Source organism: Phaenicophaeus curvirostris, chromosome 1, assembly GCF_032191515.1.
Source record: "Phaenicophaeus curvirostris isolate KB17595 chromosome 1, BPBGC_Pcur_1.0, whole genome shotgun sequence".
Classification (NCBI taxonomy): Eukaryota; Metazoa; Chordata; class Aves; order Cuculiformes; family Cuculidae; genus Phaenicophaeus; species Phaenicophaeus curvirostris.
This window is the reverse complement of record NC_091392.1, coordinates 196,724,391-196,746,147: the sequence shown is the minus strand read 5'-3', so window position 1 is coordinate 196,746,147 and position 21,757 is coordinate 196,724,391. Positions and strand designations below refer to the sequence as shown.

Below are 21,757 nucleotides of genomic sequence, written 5' to 3'. Positions count from 1 at the left end.
GCTACAATAAAAAAAAATAACTGAAGCAGATTAGAAGTGGAGAACAATTGTGTGTATTTGTTCATTTTTTCCTGTGCTTGTGCTTTGCAAAATGTGTTATTTCTTCTGCATAATCAGACAATTCCCAGCTTTGTGCAAGTCTGTCATACATTGAGAGAAGGCAGATTACCACTCTTCTGGAACAGGAAGAAGTGATATTAAACTACAAAAATCAGTTAACCTTTTAACATATATTTTCCACTTAATCTTACCTCCAAAAAATGCTCTGCTTGCTGTTCCCGATCCAATTTTCTTGATGTGGTTGTAATCAGACCTGTGAAAAAAGATGATATTTGATTGTCAATGCCAGTTGAAAAATATGTCTCTATCGACTAGAAAAAAAATAAATTCAAACACTCAAAGGGAAAAAAATGTATTTGAAGCTATATCAGACACAGATTTCTTGACATCTGTCAAGCATTTTATTTCTTGGTGCAGCCATTATCACTTTCTTACTAACAATGAGTCTTTAAAAGAAAAATGGTACAAGAACAGTAACTAAAGAACAGTTAGCCATGCATCCACAGTTAACATGCTACATTTATTACAGTCAATAAAAAAAAACTTACTAAAGAATCACTATTTGTCTTATGATTAAGTGCTTCAATGAATCATTTGCATTTGACTGAAATCATTCCATAAAAAACCTCATTAAAGATTTCAGAGTTCTCAGACAATTAATGGGATAGGATGCTGATTACTTCCACACCAAGAATACTTGACAAAGAAGGTTATTTCTGTAATAACTACTTGTATACATAATGATTTCCAAATGTAATCATTCTAATGCATTAAAGGTTTTGTACTACAATTTCATCAATTTGTTCCATGTGCAAATTGAGTCTTTAAAATAAAGTACCCTCTTACATGAGGATGATCAAGGTATTTTTTTTTTTTTATTAAAGCAATGTACTTTGACAAATGATTAACCTCTTGTGAGATATATAACCAGGAAAGAAAATTAAATGCTTACAAAGTTCCCTTAAGGAAAGTGATGCATATCATCTGTGAGCATAGCTTAGTTTATTATTTTGCTCTCGCTAGAGATTTAAAGGACAGATTTGAGTTTTCTCTCATACAAAACATTTCTTTGGATAGGAAAATGCATCTTGTGCTTGTTTTGTGATAGATTGTGATGAGTGTAAGGGGATCAACTATTCCTAGAGACATTTTGGCCATGATGCCAGTGGATTAAGTAATTCTCAAGAATTCCTCATCTCTAAGATTACCAAAGGACTTTAAAAAAAAACCCTAAAATACTCCCTGGGTTACCTACTATACTTGTTTATTTAATCAGACCAGCCAAACATCCAAACACAAATCCATGATAAGCCTAAATTCTTCAGAAAAAAAACATCTGCAGCATCTTACATCTATGTAAGACCTCTAGTTTCAGAAGACTTCTATAGCTACAGCTCCTCATAAACTGTCATCTTCTCCTTGGAGGAATCCTCTTATTTGTTTTGTTGAGAAGAGGGGAAATATTTCTTAAAGTGATAGTATGAAATGAATAAAGGAAAGGCCACTCTGCTTCCAATGAGTCTGAAGACTTGTTACAACATCTGCTAGACCACAGAAGCAACAACCAACTGCCCATATTTTAAAAGCAGCAGATCTTAACAGATTTGGCATCCAGACTTAACAGTCAGTCCTAAGGCACAGATAAACTGACCATCACCATTAGTTCTGCAGACCTGATTCCAAAGTATGGTGCTAGCACGAGGTGTTGTTATTACTTTAAAGACAGCTCTACATACGATTGCCAGTTCTAGACAGTTTCATTAGGTTGTTAAATACTCTATAGAATTAATTGATCATATGCGTGTGCAGTTGTGGGGCTCCCAGTTTCCATTCCAGTTCTCCGTGGAACTCTCCAATCTGACTCTTCCAGTCGCTCCACTAAAGTCTCTTGGCTGCTCATTTTCACATATATTACCAAAGTCCTGGATAGATCACACTACACAACACTACTGTTTAAAATATTCATAAAATCAGATCTCAACTACTTGATGTTAACATTTCTTTTATTGTGGTCACTTCTTAGCATGGATGTTAATCTGGTCCTTTGAGATTATAAAAATATATTTCAAAGAATTCTGTTTAAGACCAACCATCAAAACTGAAAAAGAGAAATATATTCTAGTTATGTCTAAGACTCCCACAGCTTTACCAGTCCAGTCTCAAATAAATTAATGTCACGCATTTTATGAAAACTTTTCTGTGTCCCTCCCTCCCGTATTCAGTACCACATCCTATAGATACATAATAATAGTAATATTAGCAGGATATACAACTTTATCCTTGAGATACAGGTGAAACTGAGACAAACTTGGCTTTGCACAAGAGAATATGTCCCACTTTTAGTTCTTCTGTAACTGTATCAAATCGTCATACTTTGTTATGTTGTAAAGGCATTATCTAAAGAAATAACTCACAGATGAAAACAAACCCAAAGAAGTAATGTTAGGCTGCACTGTTGGTTATGATATAAAATCACAAGGGTACAATGATAAAAAATGACCCATTCTTTTTTTTCCATCTCCAATATATGCTATAGCTCTTCTAGAAACAGCCATTTGGACAACTGTCCAAAGACAGCTGGGAAATATAGCACGCATTTATCACAAAACAGTCAAAACCACTAACAAGCTTCAAAAGTCATAGCACAGCTCTCAAATACTGTCTCTCAGATTTCTAGGTAAACACCATGGTTCTGCCAAGGGCAGGAGCTATTTGTAACTGTGATGATTCTTTAAGAACTGCCATGAAAGTGAAGAGGAAAACTGGATCTGATAGAAAAGTTATTTACAATAAATCCATCAGCCCACAAGCAAGATTATGGGATTCTGTTCCCACCATTTCATACTTTTCTTTGATTTTGTGAGTTAAAACATACCTCTGTGCATCCTGGCACATTTGTGCCTCAGGCCATATAAATGAACTGTTTTGTGAAACTCCAAAACATTGCTTGACCCAATATTTCAGCTTGGAGACAACTACATGTTCTTCAAGAACTTGCTTTTCTACAATACCTGCTAGTTTTGCTATTGGAGTACTTTTCCCATCCTAATAAATGAACAATTATTTTTCTGATGTTACTGAGTTCAGAAATACTGGAGGGTGAATAAGCTCATCTGGCAAAACATGTCCTGTTGCACTGCAGGACACAGCTGACACCAACTGGGAACCATCCTTCCAACACCTCACTCTACACCAGACAGGATAAGCCTCCTCTCCTGCATCATTGCCCTCTAAGAGGAAACTGTGCACATGGATGAAGAATAAACAGCATCCCATCACTTTATAATCTGGATGGGAGAGCAAGAGGTTTGGGATGGGCAACAAGGCAGACCTGCCTTACAGCTTAGGTGCAGCAATAGTGACACAGAATAAAGAAGAAGATTAAGACTAAGATGTTCTGGCACTTTAACCAATTCACCAGTCTACACAGTCTTCAGCCAATGTATCATCTTGGAGAAAAATCACTACCTATTAGAGCTCAGATGTGCAATCAAGACACCTGAGCAACACTTAGCACTTATGCCTGGGATGATGCTTTTGGCACATTGAGATGTCAAAAAAAGGGAAAATTTCACTGGAAGAGATCAAAACTCACCCGCATTACTTTACATTTACGAGTGAAGCATGCTGTACTAGAGTGCAAATGAAGAAAGATAACTTACAAGCAAATGATAACTTGATCAAAGGTCTGATGTCTTAGAATTAATGCCAGGTATGCATGTGGATGTATGGATATGTGTGTATTTGTGCATGTGACTGAAAATGACATAAAATCAGAAATAGTTATGAATTCAATAGTATAACAAATGCTTCATAATAACTTATTTTTTAGAAAACTTCATCTTTATTATTAATAAAGCCAGCAAATCTGAAAAAAGAGCAGTGAATTGTTGGTTCTGTTGTGTCACCTGACATATGTTTTCCCATTCAAAAGTGGGAAAAAGTCCTGTATCAACTGGAGTCTTTGGTGATATACTGTAGTTTTTTGAACAGTAGTTCTGCTTGGATGCCAAAACTTGAATCTATGCTAAATGTCTATGTCTGAGGAATATCCCCAAGTACACCTTGCTTTTTGATCATAAGCAGGTAAGAGGCTCAATCTAGCACAATTGCACTACAGTCACAGAAGCTTTGTAAATTTATGCTAGGTAAGAAACTCTGTCAAATGAATGTAATCTTTGCATTTTTATTTCTACTCAAGAATACATGAAAAAAACCACAGAAAATTATCAACTTGTTTAACATAAACAAAGCAAGGCAAACAAATTTATATTCAAATTTATTTTGAGGCCAACAACTTTCATTTCAAAAAGTTCAGTAACTATATTTCCATTTGCATATATTCCTTCCTCGGGAGCTTGTGATACTGCCATGTAATCTTACCAGAGCTCCAAAGTTTAATTTGAATTCTGACATTATTGCCAATCTTTATCAAAGTTTGTTTTGTACACTACTGGAAAAATGGATATACTTTATAGGATTGCCTAAAGCTAACAGATACACTTATGTTTATGGTTATTTTTATTATTAGCTTGACAAGGTATGTGGAATAATATGCAAGCAAGGTGAGAATCTTGAGAAATGGAAAAAGAGTAAAACTAAACAGCAACTTTTCAGATCTTAGCTGAATTTGATGCTGATCAAAATGAGGATGACAAGCGAAGATGGGGAAATAACACCAAAACTACTCTCGCCTAAATTGTTATCTGAGGATCACGTATTTATCAGACAATACTGTTTCATAAATTCCATGAATTATTCACTAGTCATCCAAAGTGGACTATGCACATAAGCCTTAATTTATATGCTAGAAAAGTTAAGCATGTCATTGCTTCCTTAACACTGTCCATTCTGGAAAACTCAAGGTGTTCACTGCCTATGTTCTTGCAGTCAGAAAGGGTGATGGCACTTGGACAAATGTGAACCTGCCTGCAAACTCCGCCTCCAATACTTTAATTAGAGCAGCCAATTCCCAATTAGGATTTCGCATCTCAGTAATCTATACTCTGCATTCAGTTAGCTCTCTTCTTTCATGAATGGGTCCTCATTCACATAAAAGCTTTGTGTCTGTGTGGGCTTAAATTGATTGACCATGCTACACAAACACATACTTATATATACTGTGCATAGAGTTAAATATTTGCGTATGTGTATGCATGTGCATGACACTTATACCCAATGAGGTAAATGTTAAAAATTATCCTAAAATATACATACTTACAGAGGTGTATTTTGCTCTGAGGTTTACCAATGCTCCTTCTTCCTATATACATACATTATTTGTAATATTTGTGTTAGAACTTAATTCATGTACTTAGAGAGACACAAGAAAATGTCACCAAGGGCTGTTAATTGTAAAGGCTATAGCAGAAGAAATTTCTAAGCACTGGATAGCCTGAACAATAGAACACAGAGGGAAACAGTGCTGCGGTTTGTTTCTGCTGATGCTTATTCTCTATGCATTCTGATCAACCCACAGCTGTAGGTGTGACAGTGAACTAAAATGACCTTTGGCTTAGAAGAAATTCACATATTATTCAATATTATGGCACTTAGGGACCAAAAATCAGTTTGCCACAGGCTATTTTCTAACACAGATTGAATTTCCCTAATATGGCTATGAAGCCAAGGAGAGTTCAATAGCTTTCTCCTCACGAAATTAAATCATTTTCCTTCAACCTGTGGACAGCTAACCTTACCTGAGCTGTTTCCTGAAGTACTGCTTAAAAGATAACAGAATCTGGTATGGAGAGACAGCATACTTTACTGCTGTCTCTGGAGGTGCTGAAAACTTCATTGTATAAAGAATAAATGCTTAAAAAATGAATCTTTAAGCAGCTCTTTTACTATTTTCTCATTTTCAGACTTTGTTCAGTCGAAATATGAAAACAGACTATATGACAGGTAACAAGTAGACTAAAGTAAAAGAAGCCAAATACACCTCTTTGTTTTAAGCCACAGGCTGAGTGTCTTCATAGAGATAGAGAGGTGAGTAGATAAGCAATGTCTTCTCCTTCCCTAGCAAAAGACTAACAGGATACAATTCACTGCGTTTTACTATCCATTATTAAATAATTTTTTTTTTCCTGATACAGACATTTATAAAAAAAAATCATTCAAAAAGTGCAAGTGTGGGATGGGTTAGAAGTATAACTAGTGACTTCAGGTAATTATGCAGGGTTTTATTTAAATCTTAGAATATATTGCAGGCTTGCAAGTCATGGAAATACATGCTTTACACCTTCTCCATTTTCAGTGTTAGGGTCTTTGACCAGGACAGCCAGGCAGTACAGGTTGATATATGTCAGGGCTTATACTTCACACAGAGATGCTCTAGATGTATTAGCCAAGGTCTCATCTCTAAGCTTTCTAGTCCCGGGTTGCTGAGAAAAGCTTTCTCCTCATTAAGTTACAAATCCTCATGTTCAAAGAAACGGAAACAAGAATATAAAATGAGAGAGCTTTCTCTGCAGATTTCTTGTGCCCCATGAGATGCTCTGAACATCCTGCAATACTGACACTGTCTCATCACAGTCCAAAGCGGATGTGGTTCCCATCTACCCTTCTCAAATACTGTAAAGAAAACGGATACAGAAAGAAAACCACACAAAGATATCAAAGGAAACATTCTGTAAAGTTACTCTTGAAAGCTTTGCTTGGGGAGAAAAATGCCTTGGGATTGTTTGCTGAAAATACGGTCCTTTTAACCCAAACAGTTAAACAGACAAAAGGAATAAGTAAAATAAATACCGCCTTTCCAAAATTGTTCCATAAATTCAGAGACTGGTTCTACTCACTGCTCATTCACCACAGCCTTGAGGCTGAATTTGCAGAAATTCATATGGGAATGTAAGGGTTTACTGATGAGTTTACTTGAAATCTCAAATATTTATTAACAGTACACACAAAAGTATGAGCACAACCTTTCACAGAATCATAGAATCGCTTGGTTGGAAAAGACCTTTGAGATCATTGAGTCCAATCATAAATGCTCATATACTGAACACAGAAAGAAGTACACATCTATTGAGAATGACAGTCATCAACTGTCCCGCAACTCTTTGAAAGTAAATTCAGGACTTCAGATGGAAAAAGAAAGGGAAGCCACAATAAACAGCATTAGGATTTCCCACGAAAGATTCAGCAAAATAAAACTACTGCGTATTCCTCACCACCTAAAAATGTCAAAATGAATAGCAATAACCAGTGTAATTTTACTACCCTCAGGCAGTGAGAGACGTTGTAAACACTCTAACAGCACATTCATCTCCTGTAATAAATTAGGAATCGACAAAATGAAATTGAATTTCAAAGATAAATGATAGAAAATGATGTGCATTTTGCTTGGAGATGTAAACAAACATATCATTTTATATAATTACACATGTAAACCTCTAATTTAGAAAGTCTGTATTCTGATCTAAATGAATGATACTTCATTGAACAAGAAAGAGAACCCACCAGGCAAGCCTGTGCAATTATGGGGAGGACTGATGCCTTATTGTTTTTCCTGAGGTGACAATGAGAATGAAATGACCTCTTTGAAAAAAAGCAGGGTATAAGAAATGATTGGTTTTAAAAACAGTTACATTTTCTAATGTGTGGTTAGGTCTGGAAAAAAAAAAATAGGAGAAGCTGAAGCAAAACCTTTTTATCCCTCTTTGGTTGTCCCTTCTGTCTCTTGTTAGAGTTCCCTTAGCTTATTGCTGAAAATATCACAAGTCTACCCAAAATGCACAGCAAACATTTACTTCAATGAAGAATTTGGAATATGCTTCCCTTTAAAGGCAGATTTCAGCTTTTTTTTTGTTCTTAGAATCTTTTTAAAATGACAATATGGTGTGCCAGTCTGTTCAGCCTCGTGGAACAGGGGATTTAGAGGGACTCCCTTTTATCTCTTCAAAACTCAGCCAGCGCAGTCCTCAGCAACTGCAGGCAAATCCACCACTTTCCTAAATAGTTACCTCCATTTTAAAAGTGGTCAGGTTTGCTGTTCCCTGTATTCCTCCTGGAAGGCTGTTTGGGAACATGACTGCATGGCTGAAATCCCCTGCTTTCCAGACAGACTGCAATCAATCCAGGAGACTCCTGGACTGCATTGAAGATAGTTTCTTAATCCAGCTAATAGAGACCCCCACCCGAGGAGATGCAATACTGGACCTGATGGCCACTAATGCAAGTAAACTCATCAGTGACATTGAGGTTGAAGGCAGCCTGGGCTGCAGTGATCACACACTGGTGGAGTTCCAAGTCCTGAGGGATATGAGGGGAGTGAGGAGTATAGTCAGGACACTAAATTTCAGGAAAGCAGGCTTCCAGCTCTTCAAGGAGGTACTCTGTAGGATCCCCTTATCTCGGGGATAAGAGAGCAGAACAGAGCTGACAAATATTTAAGGATGTTTTCCATGAGGCACAAGAGTGCTCCATCCCCAGATGCAGAAAATCAGGCAGGAAAGGGAAGAGACCAGCATGGCTGAGTCAAGACCCGGTGGTCAAACTCAAGAGCAAGACGTAACTGCACTGGCAGTGCATGGAGGGACAAGGAATCTGGGAAATATACGTGACAAGCTGAGGAACCTAAACATATAGAAGTCTATGGGACTTGATGAGATGAATCCCTGAGTCCTGAGGGAATTGGCTGATGCAGTTATCAAGCCACTCTCCATGATATTTGAGAGCTCATCTGGAGTACTGTGTCCAGTTCTGGAATCCTCAACATAAGAAGGATGTGCAGCTGTTGAAACACGCCCAGAGGAGGGCTACAAGGATGATCAGAGGGCTGGAGCACCTTCCATATTGAGGACAGGCTGAGAGAGTTGGGGATGTTCAGCCTGGAGAAGAAAAGGGTCTGAGGAGATCTTAAAACAACCTTCCAGTACCTGAAGGGGCTACAAGAAAGCTGAGGAGGGACTGTTTACAAAGGCTTGTAGTGAGAGGACTACGGGCAATGGCTTTAAACTGGAGAGGGGCAGATTTAGACTACACATAAGGAAGAATTTCTTCACTATGAGAGTGGTGAGGCACTGGAACAGGTTGTCCAGGGAAGCTGTGGCCGCCCCATCCCTGGAGGTGTTGGATGGGCCTTGGGCAGCCTGATCTAGTGGGATGTGTCCGTCCCTGCCCATGGCAGAGGGCTTGGAACAAGATGATCTTTTAAGATCCCTTCCAACCCAAACTATTCTATCATTCTATGACGCTGTGACTCTATGATTCTAAGATTTAAGACCAATTTGCACCTTCATTTTGGACAGCTAAACAAGCCAAGCTCCTTTGGCTTCCACTCACCTGACGAATTTGCCATTGCCTTTCCAGCACTGCAGTTCCTGTGCTCATCCCTCCTAAGGCTGCTGGATGAAGGCTGAACGATGCTCCAGATAATGTCTACAAAGGCCTGGTAAAGCAGCCTAGCTACTGCCTTCGGTGGATGCATGTCTAGTAGAGAGTGCCACTTTTGTTACTAGTCCTCAGTGCAGTGTTTGATTTATTCCACTAATGAATTTCAACTCTTTGAATCCTCAGGGATCCTTTCTCTTTCTTTTTTTCCCCTCAACTTCTGCTGTTTGGATGATGCCTGCTAACTCTGGATCAGAGCAAGCTCCCACTTTTGAAGCCAGCTTCATTGAAAAAAACTACCAAACAAGGTCATTTGTCCAGCCAATACTTAAAATAATCTCTTAATGTATGCCCTTCAGCAGGCAAATTTCTCATTCAAGACTCATCATTTTTATTTCCTCTTTAGCCAGACCCATATGCACATACGAATTTGACTATTAATCTCCATGTCCTCATACCTCATAAATTCTGGAGTGCAGCCATATCAAATACATTATTGAAGTCCATGTAGATGACACAGAACATTTCTTAGGACATGATTTATCTTATTAATGACATCAAGATAGGCTGATACGAATTACCTCTGGTAAACACATAAGCACTTTTATTCCATTTTCTATTTATTTCCATGTTTTTAATTATACTGAATTTCAAACTATATTCAAAAGCCTTGCAGATGACAGAGGTCAGACAAATAGTTCTATGATTTCAAGGCTTATTTCTACACCCTGTCTTCTGGTTGTTTATTACTGACACTTCATTACTTATCTCCCAATTGTATGGTTCAAATCCCAGATTTGATAATATCCCTTAACAGTTACTTGCTACAGGTGTTAAATTTAAGGTGCCAGTTTCTTTACATTTCTGGAGTGGAGATATCATAGTTATTCTTACTTGCTAAGAGAGTGATGGCAGTGAACTTGGTTTGGCCAAGAAGAAGCCAAACCCTGAATAACTCTGGACTGCAGGACACAGTCTACAAACCCGCCTGTGTCAAACCCGAGTCACCACCTGTGGTCACTTCAGACCATAAACAGCTTCAGGCATCTTAGTGAAATGCCTGAACTGAGGTGGGATGAAGCTACTGCTCAAACTGCAACCCGAAAAAGCCTACCCGCAAAACCCCTCAAAAACGAACTCTCAGGAACAGAGCAGTGGAGCCACCGTGAAACACAAACAGTCTGCAATCCACAGCTGCAACTTTTAAATTAAAAGATTGGCAATACCCAAAGTGCCGAAGCTGCTCTGGCTACTCCAGCACAATGGATGATTTTTCAATGGTGTCATCATACCCTGAGTTATGTCTCAGGGCTGCAACGCTGTGAAACAACAGAGCAAGCCCCTGAGGAACTGTCATGCAGGGGCAAACTCTCCTAAAAAACTTTGTAAGGGGGTTCAAAGTTTGTGGGACAAGGAGTTTTCCAAGTTCAAATCCTTTATTTAGGCTTAAATGAACACATAAGAATAGAAACAGCATTCGTACCTTCTTTTGTTTTCTTCCCTTATAAAGTGCCATGCCTCCTAAAAATCTAATTGCTAATACGATGCCTCAGCACAGATTTTAACATTCCCCTGCACTGCTTTCATTTTCAGGGAGAAATTACAGAATTCTATTTGGGTTATAATTAGCATAAAATTATTACTGGCAGGAATAGCTATAAATATATATAACTGGTGGCTAGCTTAGTAACCAGCACACATAATCATTATACAATTTTCTTTAATTTTTTTGTGCACAAAGGCCTCATAATTCTGCAAAAGTGATGACTGAGCCTAACTTATATTATAATTTATGCTAATTAATTTCACAGTTTGCAAGAAAGAAGACTTATATAACATCCTCGGCAGGGGTAGGTGGTGCTACTTTCAGTGGAAAGGGGCTATGCAAATTCTCTGCTTCTTGGGTCTGAATACATCATGATCAATCCCTCTCCCTGGCATTTTATGATGTAATAACAAAAGAAGGAAAATCTAATAATAAAAAAGTCTCCAATGTATGCTTTTGTATAACATATGCATAGGTCACAGCATGATGAAGTCCTGGTATTTTCCTTTCTCAATTGTAGAGGAGGTGTGGAGGGTATGCAGGACACAGCCACCAGTTTTTCCTCCTAATCTAGACACCCTTATTACCTTTTAAAGAGAAGTGATTTCACATTTTTCCACACACACTCTCAACCAAGCACTGGTTTTGACAATAGAAAAACAACCCCAGTTTCTCTCCCAACTGTGCTTGAAACAAAGGCTTTGATCCTTCATTACCAGCAATTGTCTCCAGCTCAGCAAAGCCACAGAACTGGGAGAGCCGCCCTTTGTGCTAATTGCAGGTTCCCCAGGTCGAGTCAACCTCATCTTCCCCTCTAATACAAAAATGATTCATTGGCGAGGTGACCTTCCTGATCCGAATACAGAACACAGCTGCAGAAAAACACTTCATAGAAAGATACATGGCTTATGTTTCATGAAATCCTGTATGACCAGCTTAGTGGCTTTCTATGATGGCGTAACCACAGTAGTGGACACAGGTAAACCAACAGATGTGATCTATCTGTACTTCTGTAAAGCCTTTGACATGGTCCCCCACAACATCCTTTTTCTCTAAATTGGAGAGATATGGTAGAATATTAGATTCTATAATTCTATTCTATAATTCCATGATTATATGACATGCAACTCAGCACTGTCAAGATCCACTGCCATTCCCAAGGTGGTCTCTTGCCTATGAAACCATACTGAGACACTGCTGCCTGGTTTCCCGCTTACCCTCTGTCTTGGTCTGTAACCTTACATGAGACATATTGTGTCTCCGTGCTTTGTTTTCCCCTCCCATAAAAGCAGCATAATGGATATCTTTCTTTGTAAAGTGCCTTGTGATCTATAAAGGAAAATGGCTCGTGTAAGAGGAAGATATTAGTATTAACTAACAGTCTCATAAAGCTCAGACAGCACCAAGCACTTTCCAAAATTTATTGTTAAGTAAGTGTAGAAAATAATTTCTTTAAGACTGAAAAGGGTTTTCTGTTTTTTTTTAATTTATTTTTTTACTTCTCTATGCAGGGTTTTATTAAAGTTGTTATCAATGAGTAAAACATAATACTAACTCTGACCCTCCACTTCAGTGGCTCAGCACATAACAAATAGCACAGAAAAAACAGAACCCGAACAGTAGATGCTTTTCTCTGCAAAGTCAGTCCAGTACCTCAGCCTTGCCAACAGCTGCCAGAGCAGAGAGGCAACAGAGTGGGTCCTGGTTCCTTCAGTTGAGGAAAAGTAGCAGAATCATATTATTTGTAAAGAGCTCTCTCTTGCTCTGACACCAAGTGAGAGGTGGGATCCTCGGGCTGAGCTTTCTCTCCATGTGCACATGCAGATGGAGCAGCAGGAGGGCAGGCAGTCTCCACGTTCAGTTTCTCAGTCAGGGGTCTCAGCAGTACCACAAGCATCATTCCTGCTGGCTGTTTTTAAATAATGATACTGATTTATTTATTACTCACAGAGTTAACCACAAAGAACTTGAAGGGGATGGGCAAAAGGATAGATTTTGCTAGAAGTACTGCAGCTGTAGGTACAAACACCAGCACTTGCTTTTTATTTTCTCCTGCCTGAAACACAGCCCTGCTGGTTTGCTCCATCACTGCTCATACACTCTTCTTGTTTTATTTTCTACTTTCTCCTTTAAACTCTTGGTTTGTGCACAAGTCCTCATACTCCACTTCTTCACACCCTTGATGGCCCCAGATAATGATGTTCACCTAGCTGAAAGAGGGATGTGTGTGACTTGATCCAGGCTTCATCTGTGCTTCTCTTCTGGTCGTACAATCAAGATTGCAGTTCTCCAAGACCTGCACAGAAGAACTGTGAGCCCAAGGAACAACCAAAGCTACACCTCTATTCCCTTCTGAGTCCTTCCAATTGAATAAATCAAGTCTCCTTAGCTACCCCTGTCATGTACAATTCCTTATCAGAAATAGATGGGTATGGATGAAGTAGGAATGCAAATGTGTCTAAAAACATCAGAAGAAACAACAGTCAGGTTTAAAAAGATGATCTATATTGATAAACCAAGAAGATAACTGACAGCAGTTAAACAAGTGAACTCTGGGGAATGTGCTGTTTACATCTGGGCAGAGGGCTCTGATAAGGTACCAGCACTGATGACTTGTCAGGAGAAGACCTGTGGTTCGGTAACAGAAGGATGGCAATAAGGCTTCAGCATATCACATATGCCATCATCCTAAGAGAAAGAAAGGTGACAGCCCTAAAGTTACCCAAGAAGAGAAGATGAAGACAGAAGTGATTTATGGAGACAGAAGTAAGCCAGGTTGTGATGCAAAGATAATTGTTAATTCTTAAGTGTTTTAAAAGATCTGTCCCAAACTCAGTTCCTTGTCAGTCAAGAGGAACCCAAGAGACTTAAGTTTCCTGCAAGAGTCATCTTGGCCACAGGACTTGAATTCACATGCCTTGGTGGGTATGGGTACGACAGCCTGAGTAGGTAAAATTAATGTCTAGAGCAAGTTAAATGAAGAAAAAAGCTCTCCTTCCTTCACAAGAACTCACACTGCGTTTTGTTACACTTAACTGAGACACTCTTTTTTTTCAGCTAGTTTTAATCTAAGCAATTTCTCAATCAAATGGATGCCACATTTAACTATCCTGCTGACCACAAGCTGAGGAGAACCATGAGGATAATACACAAGTCCATTGTGAAATCTCTTCTGTGCTAACCTATCATGACTGGTTGTTATTGCACTACTGGATACAAAAGCTCTAAAGCAGAGTGGGATGCTTGGTGGGCTCATTTGCATCTCATTACCCAGCATGCTTTTCCTCCTCAGAGCTATTTTCACCATGGCATTGTTGTCCGAGCCCTGGGAACAAGAGGAAAGATTTGGTGACTTTGGATGCACGCAGTTCTTTTCTACTTGCTGTGCTCCCGCTTTATAATGAAAGGCTTTGCAAAGTGGTGAAAATGAATCAATTTTTCATTTTTAAGGTTGTATGGGTGAGGTTTTTTTTTTTTTCAGTAGTTTTAGCTATCAGGAGCAAATCTTGAATAACAAATAAGATTACAGAAATGTGAGTGTAATGTTCCTCTCAAAAGGTGCTCAAGCATGAAGGTTTTGATCGGGGAGTAAGAAATGAGATTAACTTCCTTCTGATTTAAGTTACATTTGTACAAAGAAGCTATTCCAGCAAAATGTGATTGCAAGCTCATTATTCAGTGAAGGGCAAATATCTTCAATCGCAATCCAGTTAAGATCAGCAGCTTTCTCTGTGTGATACATGCCTCAATGAAGAGAACTGAACATACTGGCTTCTGTCATTGTCTACATCTAAGACTGTGATGATTTCACCCTGTCCAATTCATTTCAAAAGCTGTAGCTTCCAATTAAAAGTATATGTTGTCAGCCAGAATAAGTGTCTATCATTTCAGCCAGAGCAGTTTTGGTTTCTGGCAGTTTTACTGTATCAAAGGGTTGATTTACAGATCAGTTACAATTTTTTTTTTTTTAATTCAGTGCTAAAGGGAATAAAAGAGCTTCACACACAACTCAAAGCAACTCTAAGTTACTTGAGTTTTCAATAGTTTTTGAGATATTTTATCAGGTTGGAAACAAAATTTCATTCCTTGGTGACTTTATAGATTTCAACAGGCACTTAAAAATAATAATTAAAAAATAAAATCCAGAAAAATCTAAGAACCTCAACATCATGTTCTTTAACAATATCTAACATAGAATGATTACACTGTACTCTAAACAATGAATTATGCACCAAAAGCCTATGTGAGGTATGATATTAATTCCTCCCCAGATTAAACAGATTCCTTCCATTTTAAAAATAGGGAACCTTAGATATAATAGTAAAACTACATGTTGAAGACTGGTGCAAATCACAGCAGATACACATTTAAAACTTATTTTCAGTGTCTTAGGTTTGTGTTTTAAGAATGTGAGCAATTTTGATGCTCTTTCTTGGGATAAAAAATGGTTAAATACAGGTAAAAATAATATACAAATACACAACAGAAAGTCTCTGGGCAAGAGAAACGCGAGTTTCTAGGTTGTTAAGGCTAAGACTCAGTATCTCCTTAAAACACACAGAGTGTTTGCTCCTTGGTCTTCAGGCTAAGTGGCGTTTCACAGCAGGATCCTGTGACAATGCTTTTAAGTGTTTGTGCTGTATAGCCCTTGATACCTTGATTAGGTATTCTCACTCACTCATTCACTAAGGCATAAAAGGATGGTGTTTGGCCAGTGGAAACAACGACAGGTGACATGGGAGGACTACAGGGATGTGGTTCGCCACTGTATGATAGAAATTCGTGCATCCAAAGCTCAATTAGAGTTAGAGCTGGCCAGCACTGTGAAGGATTATAAAAAGTTTTTTTAAAAAAATACATGTTAATAACAAAAGACAGTCCAGAAATAACATTGGCCTATTACTTGATGAGCATGGACACCTCATAAACAGGGATATAGACAAAGCAGAGACATTTAATGCTTTTTTCGCCTCAGCCTTCAAGACCTGCTGCCCCCAGAATCCTGGGCTAGAGGACCAAAACTGTGCAAATTATAAACTCCCAATCAACCCCAAACTTGTGGGGCAATTGCTGCTCCAGATGGATCCCTGTAAGTCGATGGAGCCTGATGGGATTCATCCAAGGGAACTTCAAGTTAAATGGCTGATGTCATAGTGAGACCTCTCTCAAGGATTTTTCAATGCTATTGGGAATCAGGAGAGGTACCAGTTGACTGGAAGCTGACAAATGTTGTCCTAATCTTCAAGAAAGGCAGCAGGAATGACCCTGGTAACTACAGGTCTGTCAGTCTCACTTTAGTGCCTCAAGATTATTCTGTGAATTACTGAAAAACACCTGAAAGACAGCAGAGTCATTGGTTCCAGACTGCACAGGTTTATGAAGGGAAGGTTCTTCCTGACAAACTTAATTTCCCTCTATGACAAGGTTACCCACCCAGCTGACCAAGAAAAACCAGCTGATGTAATCTTTCAAGATTTCAGTAAGGCTTTTGATGCTGCCTCTCACAGTATCCTCCTAAACAAAATATCCAGCAAACAGCTGAAGAAACACATAATACAGTGGCTGAACAATTGGTTGATGTGTTGAGCTCAAAGGGTCATAGTGAATGGGGTTACGTTGCGCTGGCAAACATTCACGAGTGGGGTTCCTCAGGGATCCATCTCAGGACCAATACTTCATAAATGATCTGGATGCAGGACTCAAAGGTTTCCTAACAAAGTTCGCCGATGACATAAAACTGGGAGGAAGCTGTTGACACTCTTGAGGGAAAGAAGCCCTGCAGAGGGATCTAGACAAATTGGAGAGCTGGGCAGTTGCCAACCACATGAAGTTTAACAAGGGCAAGTGCCAGATTGTGCACCCGTGACACGGCAACCCTGAATATACATACAGACTGGGGAGTGATGGGCTGGCAAGAGCAGCCCTGCGGAAAGGAATCTGGGGGTTCTGGTTGATGGCAAGTTGAACATGAGCCAAGAGTGTGCCCTGGAAGCCAAGAGGGCCAACCGTGTTCTGGGGTGCATCAAGCACAGCATTGCTAGCCTGTCGATGGATGAGATTGTCCTGCTCTTACTCTGCACTGGTGTGGCCCCACCTCGAGTACTGGGTGCAGTTTTGAGCGGCACAGTATAAAAAGGATATCAAGCTACTGGAGAGAGTCTAGTGGAGGCCGCAAAACTTGTGAAGGGTCTAGAGGTGCAATCTTATAAGAAGTAACTGAAGCCACTTGTTCTATTCAGCCTGGAGGAGGAGACTGAGATGAGACCACATAGCAGTTTACTGCTTCCTCACAAAGGAAGGAGGAGATGCAGGTGCTGATCTCTTCTGTCTGGTGACCAACAACAGCACCCAAGGGAATGGCAGGAAGATGTGCCAGGGGAGGTTTGAGCTGGATATTAGGAAAAGGCTTTTCACTCAGAGGGTGGAAGCGCACTGGAACAGGTTCCCCAGAGAAGCAGTCATGGTGTCAAGCCTAACAATATTCAGGAAACATTTGGACAATGCACTCAGACACAGGGTGTAAATTTTGGAGTTGTCCTATACAGGGACAGGAGTTGGACTCCATGATCCTTGTGGGTCCCTTCAGACTCAGGTCATCCTGTGATTCTGTGAAATTATTCATTTTACTCACAGTATTGTTTTTACAGCAATAGTACAGCCTTAGGTCTAGAAACTGGTCCGATAGGATGCAAAAGACTCAGGATATACCTGCTGTAGGTACCTGGGATGTGCTTGGTGAAATTAAAACAATACAGAGATAAAAGGCAAAGAGATTACATGAATTTAAAACATTTTGAGCCAGTGTGTTGGGCTATCACAGAAATGTGCAGGAACTAGGAGCAGAGACTGGAGACTGCTTGGCAGCCGGGATGGGGCTTCATTGGAGCCAGGATAGGCACAGATCTAACCACATGAAAAAATCCCCACAATTTTCAAAAAGGTCATGATCTCTGCTAACAGCTACACACAGAGCTAAGTGCACAGCTGGAGCACTTGGTCAATCCTGGTAGCTACTGTGCATAGAGGTGATGGCGTTACAAAACCAAGGATGAATGGAGAGCTACAATGGCCATTTCTCCTCTAGATGAAATGTTTGTATGAGCAGACAGAAATGAATCAAGGTAGCAACAGTGCAAAGTAACAAAATAATGAACAATAGTTAATTAAAAAGTGAAATGAGCAACAGGTCATTAAAACTTCACTAAGACACCCTACACCTGAAAATAATTTTGCTTTATCCGTCCAAGGAAGGAAAACAAAGAAGATTAAATGCAATTTTACTACAACAATTTTTGCAAGAGTCAGTAGGTATTCCTCAAGCCACACCACTGACACCCGTCTCAAAGCCAAGGATTAGCACACATGCCACAGATAAGAACAGGACCCTAGTTAACCAGTACAGGTAAGACTCGCTCTAACTACCTGCATCCTAACTGGCTGAGAAACATCCTCGTACAGCCAACAGAGAGACACAGACACTTCTTAAGCATGATTTATATTGTTCACTTTAGTTATCCAAGCTAATAGAAGATAAAACACAGTTTAGGGGTGTCTATCTCCAGTCACTATAAAGGCAGTCTACAAAACCAGCTCAGGTGCAGATGACTAAAGTTTCACAAGGGGAGACCCACCCTCTGTGTCCTATGATATAAAACCTAGCAGGCAGATGAGGGAGGCAGAAAGGGGGCTGTCTTACACCCAAGGCCCTCCTGGATTTGGGGCTGTCGGCATGACTTTATGGCATAAATTACAGCAACCCCAGAAAGCTCTGAAGCAGATCTGAATGCCTTATTTTAGGCTACATCACCCTCTTTCCCGTCATTGGTATTCCCCTTTTGGTGACTATGTGCAAGGAGGGAACTCTCCTGTCCAGAGCTTAGACAGTTCCCTCATCCTTTGGCCACTGGAGTTCAGGGACGGAATAGCACCAGTGACCTCTATTTCTGCTGCTGAAATAAATTCAACTTCCTATTCAATTTTTATTTCTAGGTCATGACAAGAATGATAGATTAAACCTGAAAGAGCTGAGCATTCAGTCTGGAATCTGCTGCAGCGCTTCACTTCCAGGCTGCCCGAGCCTAGACAGCCTCCTGCCTCCAACTATTTCAGTTACCGATTTTTGTAGCAAAACATTTACACTGGCATAACCCCCAATGAGTGCAATTATGTGGGTATAAAGGTGCTTTATACTAGCATAGATTATGAGATAAATAAGCTCATTTATACTGCTGTAAGTGCATTCACTTGAGGGTATTTGTACTGCTTTAATGATACCAGTGTAGTTAAAGCAATACAACTTGTATCTACAGACAAGACCTCAGCCTAATGGTAATTAACACAGACATTTCCAGCCCTGAGCAGCTGAGGTTTATGTTAGAAATAGCAACTGACCCATAACAATTTGCAACAGCATCAGAAACCTCTATAAAACAGCTCCACCTTCAATTGCTTTTGCCACATCTGCAGGAAGGATGTTTATTATGCCCCTTTTAGCAGGAGGCCCCAAGAGCTAAAAGTTGCCTGTGGCCACTTTTCTCTTGAGTCTGGGCAGCAAAACAAAAAAAAATAATCAATTCAGCCACTGACATTTTGCTGTGAAAGAGCTAAAGCAACACAAAACCGCTGTTAAAAGTGGCGGTTAACCCTGTGCTACCCTTATTGTTCTTTATTCACAAGCTCCGAGCATTCGAGCAGCCCGTGGAGCGCAGAAGGGGCTTTGCCATCTGTTGCTAGGGCTGACATCACCCCTGTTTGCTCAAGCATAGCTTCTCTGGGCAGTGTTTGCATCATTAATCAGCACTGGTCCTGTGCTGGCCCATTCAGCAAGGCTTTGTCTGTCAGCTCTTGAGTGCCTCAATGCAAAAGGGACCTGCCAAAGTGCTTGGCCTCGCTTGGAGAGAGGTTTGGATATACATCAAGATTACTTTGGACAGACAGAGTATTTGTCAACTCGACCCAGGAGAAATTGCACCCTGTATGGTACATAATCTGAAAAAGGGAGGCAGAGCAAGCCCAGAAAACAACTCCGCTGTCACATAAGCACCCTCCATGGGTTAAAGTTAACTCCAAAAGACAGAAAAACAGATTGTGATTTCTGCTGAAACTTTATTTGCCAAGAGGATGCTGAACCCATCAATGTGATAATGGATACTAATTTTACTTAGCTTTGTACTGCTATACTCTTTATCTCTTTCCCTTGAATAATACTAGCACAATCTAATGGGAAACTACAAGAAATTCCTTCTAGAGAATAAAAAATGATGTTGAATAAAAATACAATACAGACAGAAGGAAATGCTGCCACTGGACTGTCGGGGAACTGAGGTATAGTGGGGGCTTAGGGACTTGCTTAAGGTCAAACGCATAGACATGCACAAGCAAGTAGAGACTGAAGCACTGTCTACAAAATTGCAACGGCACAGACACTAACTAGACACAAGGACTCCTCATTTCCAATTAGCTTCATTTTTCCAAATGTCCAGGTGGTCATGCAACATTAGGATAATCAAAGGGCATGTTATGTTCAAAATACATACGTCATAAATACGGATAATTCTCAACAAAACTGACACATATATTGAACTTGTTTCCAGGAACATGTAAAATTTCCATTTGCAGGAGTTTTGCTTTTTCCTTTGTGAAGGAAGCAGATCTGTAATTGAAAAATCAGTAATTCAAAAATCAGTAATTTAAACGTGAAACATCAGATAGGACTCATCTGGAGACTAAGACACCTAAATTAGGTGTCTACATGTGATATAGGGAGCTCAGAACATGTTCAACTCTGTTGCATACATATAAGAATCTAGGGCTTTGGAAACTTCTCCTGGCCCCAGCTGTTACACTGGAGAGACCTGGGTCTCTTGAAGATACTGCGGAGTCCTCAGGTATCCCAGAGCTTCTCATTTAGCACTCCGTGCCCACGTCTGGAGTGTTTTTCTCCCAGTTTGAAATAGAAATAAGAAAACATTACTTTGCCTACAACACGATGATGGGAACAAATCAATGAAGAACAATTTAGATCCCTACTTTCAGTGACCTTAATTTAATTTTCATCTTATATGATTGTTTTTCCAGACCCTACCTGACATCAAGCTGTGCTAATTAATACTACCTTTACTGCTCAGCACCAGTGACAGCCTCATTCCCAAGTGATTTTGACAAAATTGGGCATCATATGAAGTGCTTTTCTCACTGACTCTCAGCTTTCCAACTGTTGTGGTTTTTTGCGAAAAAACCCACACCTCTTCATTACAGTGTTTTTAATTTCTATATTGTTTCTCCAATATTAGGAATTTGGATTTGAGGATCCCACTGTACTATCTAATAGTCTCCTCATGCCTTGATGCAGTCCAAGTTCCCACAGCCCACATATCCCAGAGTCCCAACGAGACAAAACCTGATGCTCAGAAGAAGTTGGCTGAATGGGTTTCCTAGCCCAGGGGACTGGGACCTGGAGAAAAGGCGTTGGGACTGCTGTTCTCCAAAGGCAAAGGATCAAACTTCTATATGGCATTTTCTAATTGGGGGAAGAAAAAAACAAAAATAGGCTTGCCTGTGCTTTATACAGTGTTATATAATTTTGTCATGCAACATCCTGTGATAGGAATCGGATGAGTATTTCAACTGATATGATGCCAAATACCACATAGGATGAAAGTCATGTCATCTAGTTTTGGCTAAGTAAATCTGAGTGTCCTACCTAAGCCTGTAGCCAGGTTTCTGGTGTAAAAGGCACAGGAAAGGCTGCTCGGAAGTCTGGACTGCTCCTCTCTCTCCACTACCTACAGATGAGACTGCATGTCTGGCTTAGCACAG

At 39.8% G+C, this 21,757-nt stretch overlaps 1 protein-coding gene across 1 annotated transcript in view; it reads right to left on the bottom strand.

The window, feature by feature from the left end:
• Positions 1-21,757, bottom strand: part of FAT3 (FAT atypical cadherin 3) — a 345,812-nt gene that overhangs the window by 127,826 nt on the left and 196,229 nt on the right. Inside the window, exon 4 of the mRNA XM_069883426.1 lies at positions 252-313. Within this exon, the coding sequence (XP_069739527.1) occupies positions 252-313 (62 nt within the window). The remainder of the gene's footprint in view (positions 1-251; positions 314-21,757) is intronic.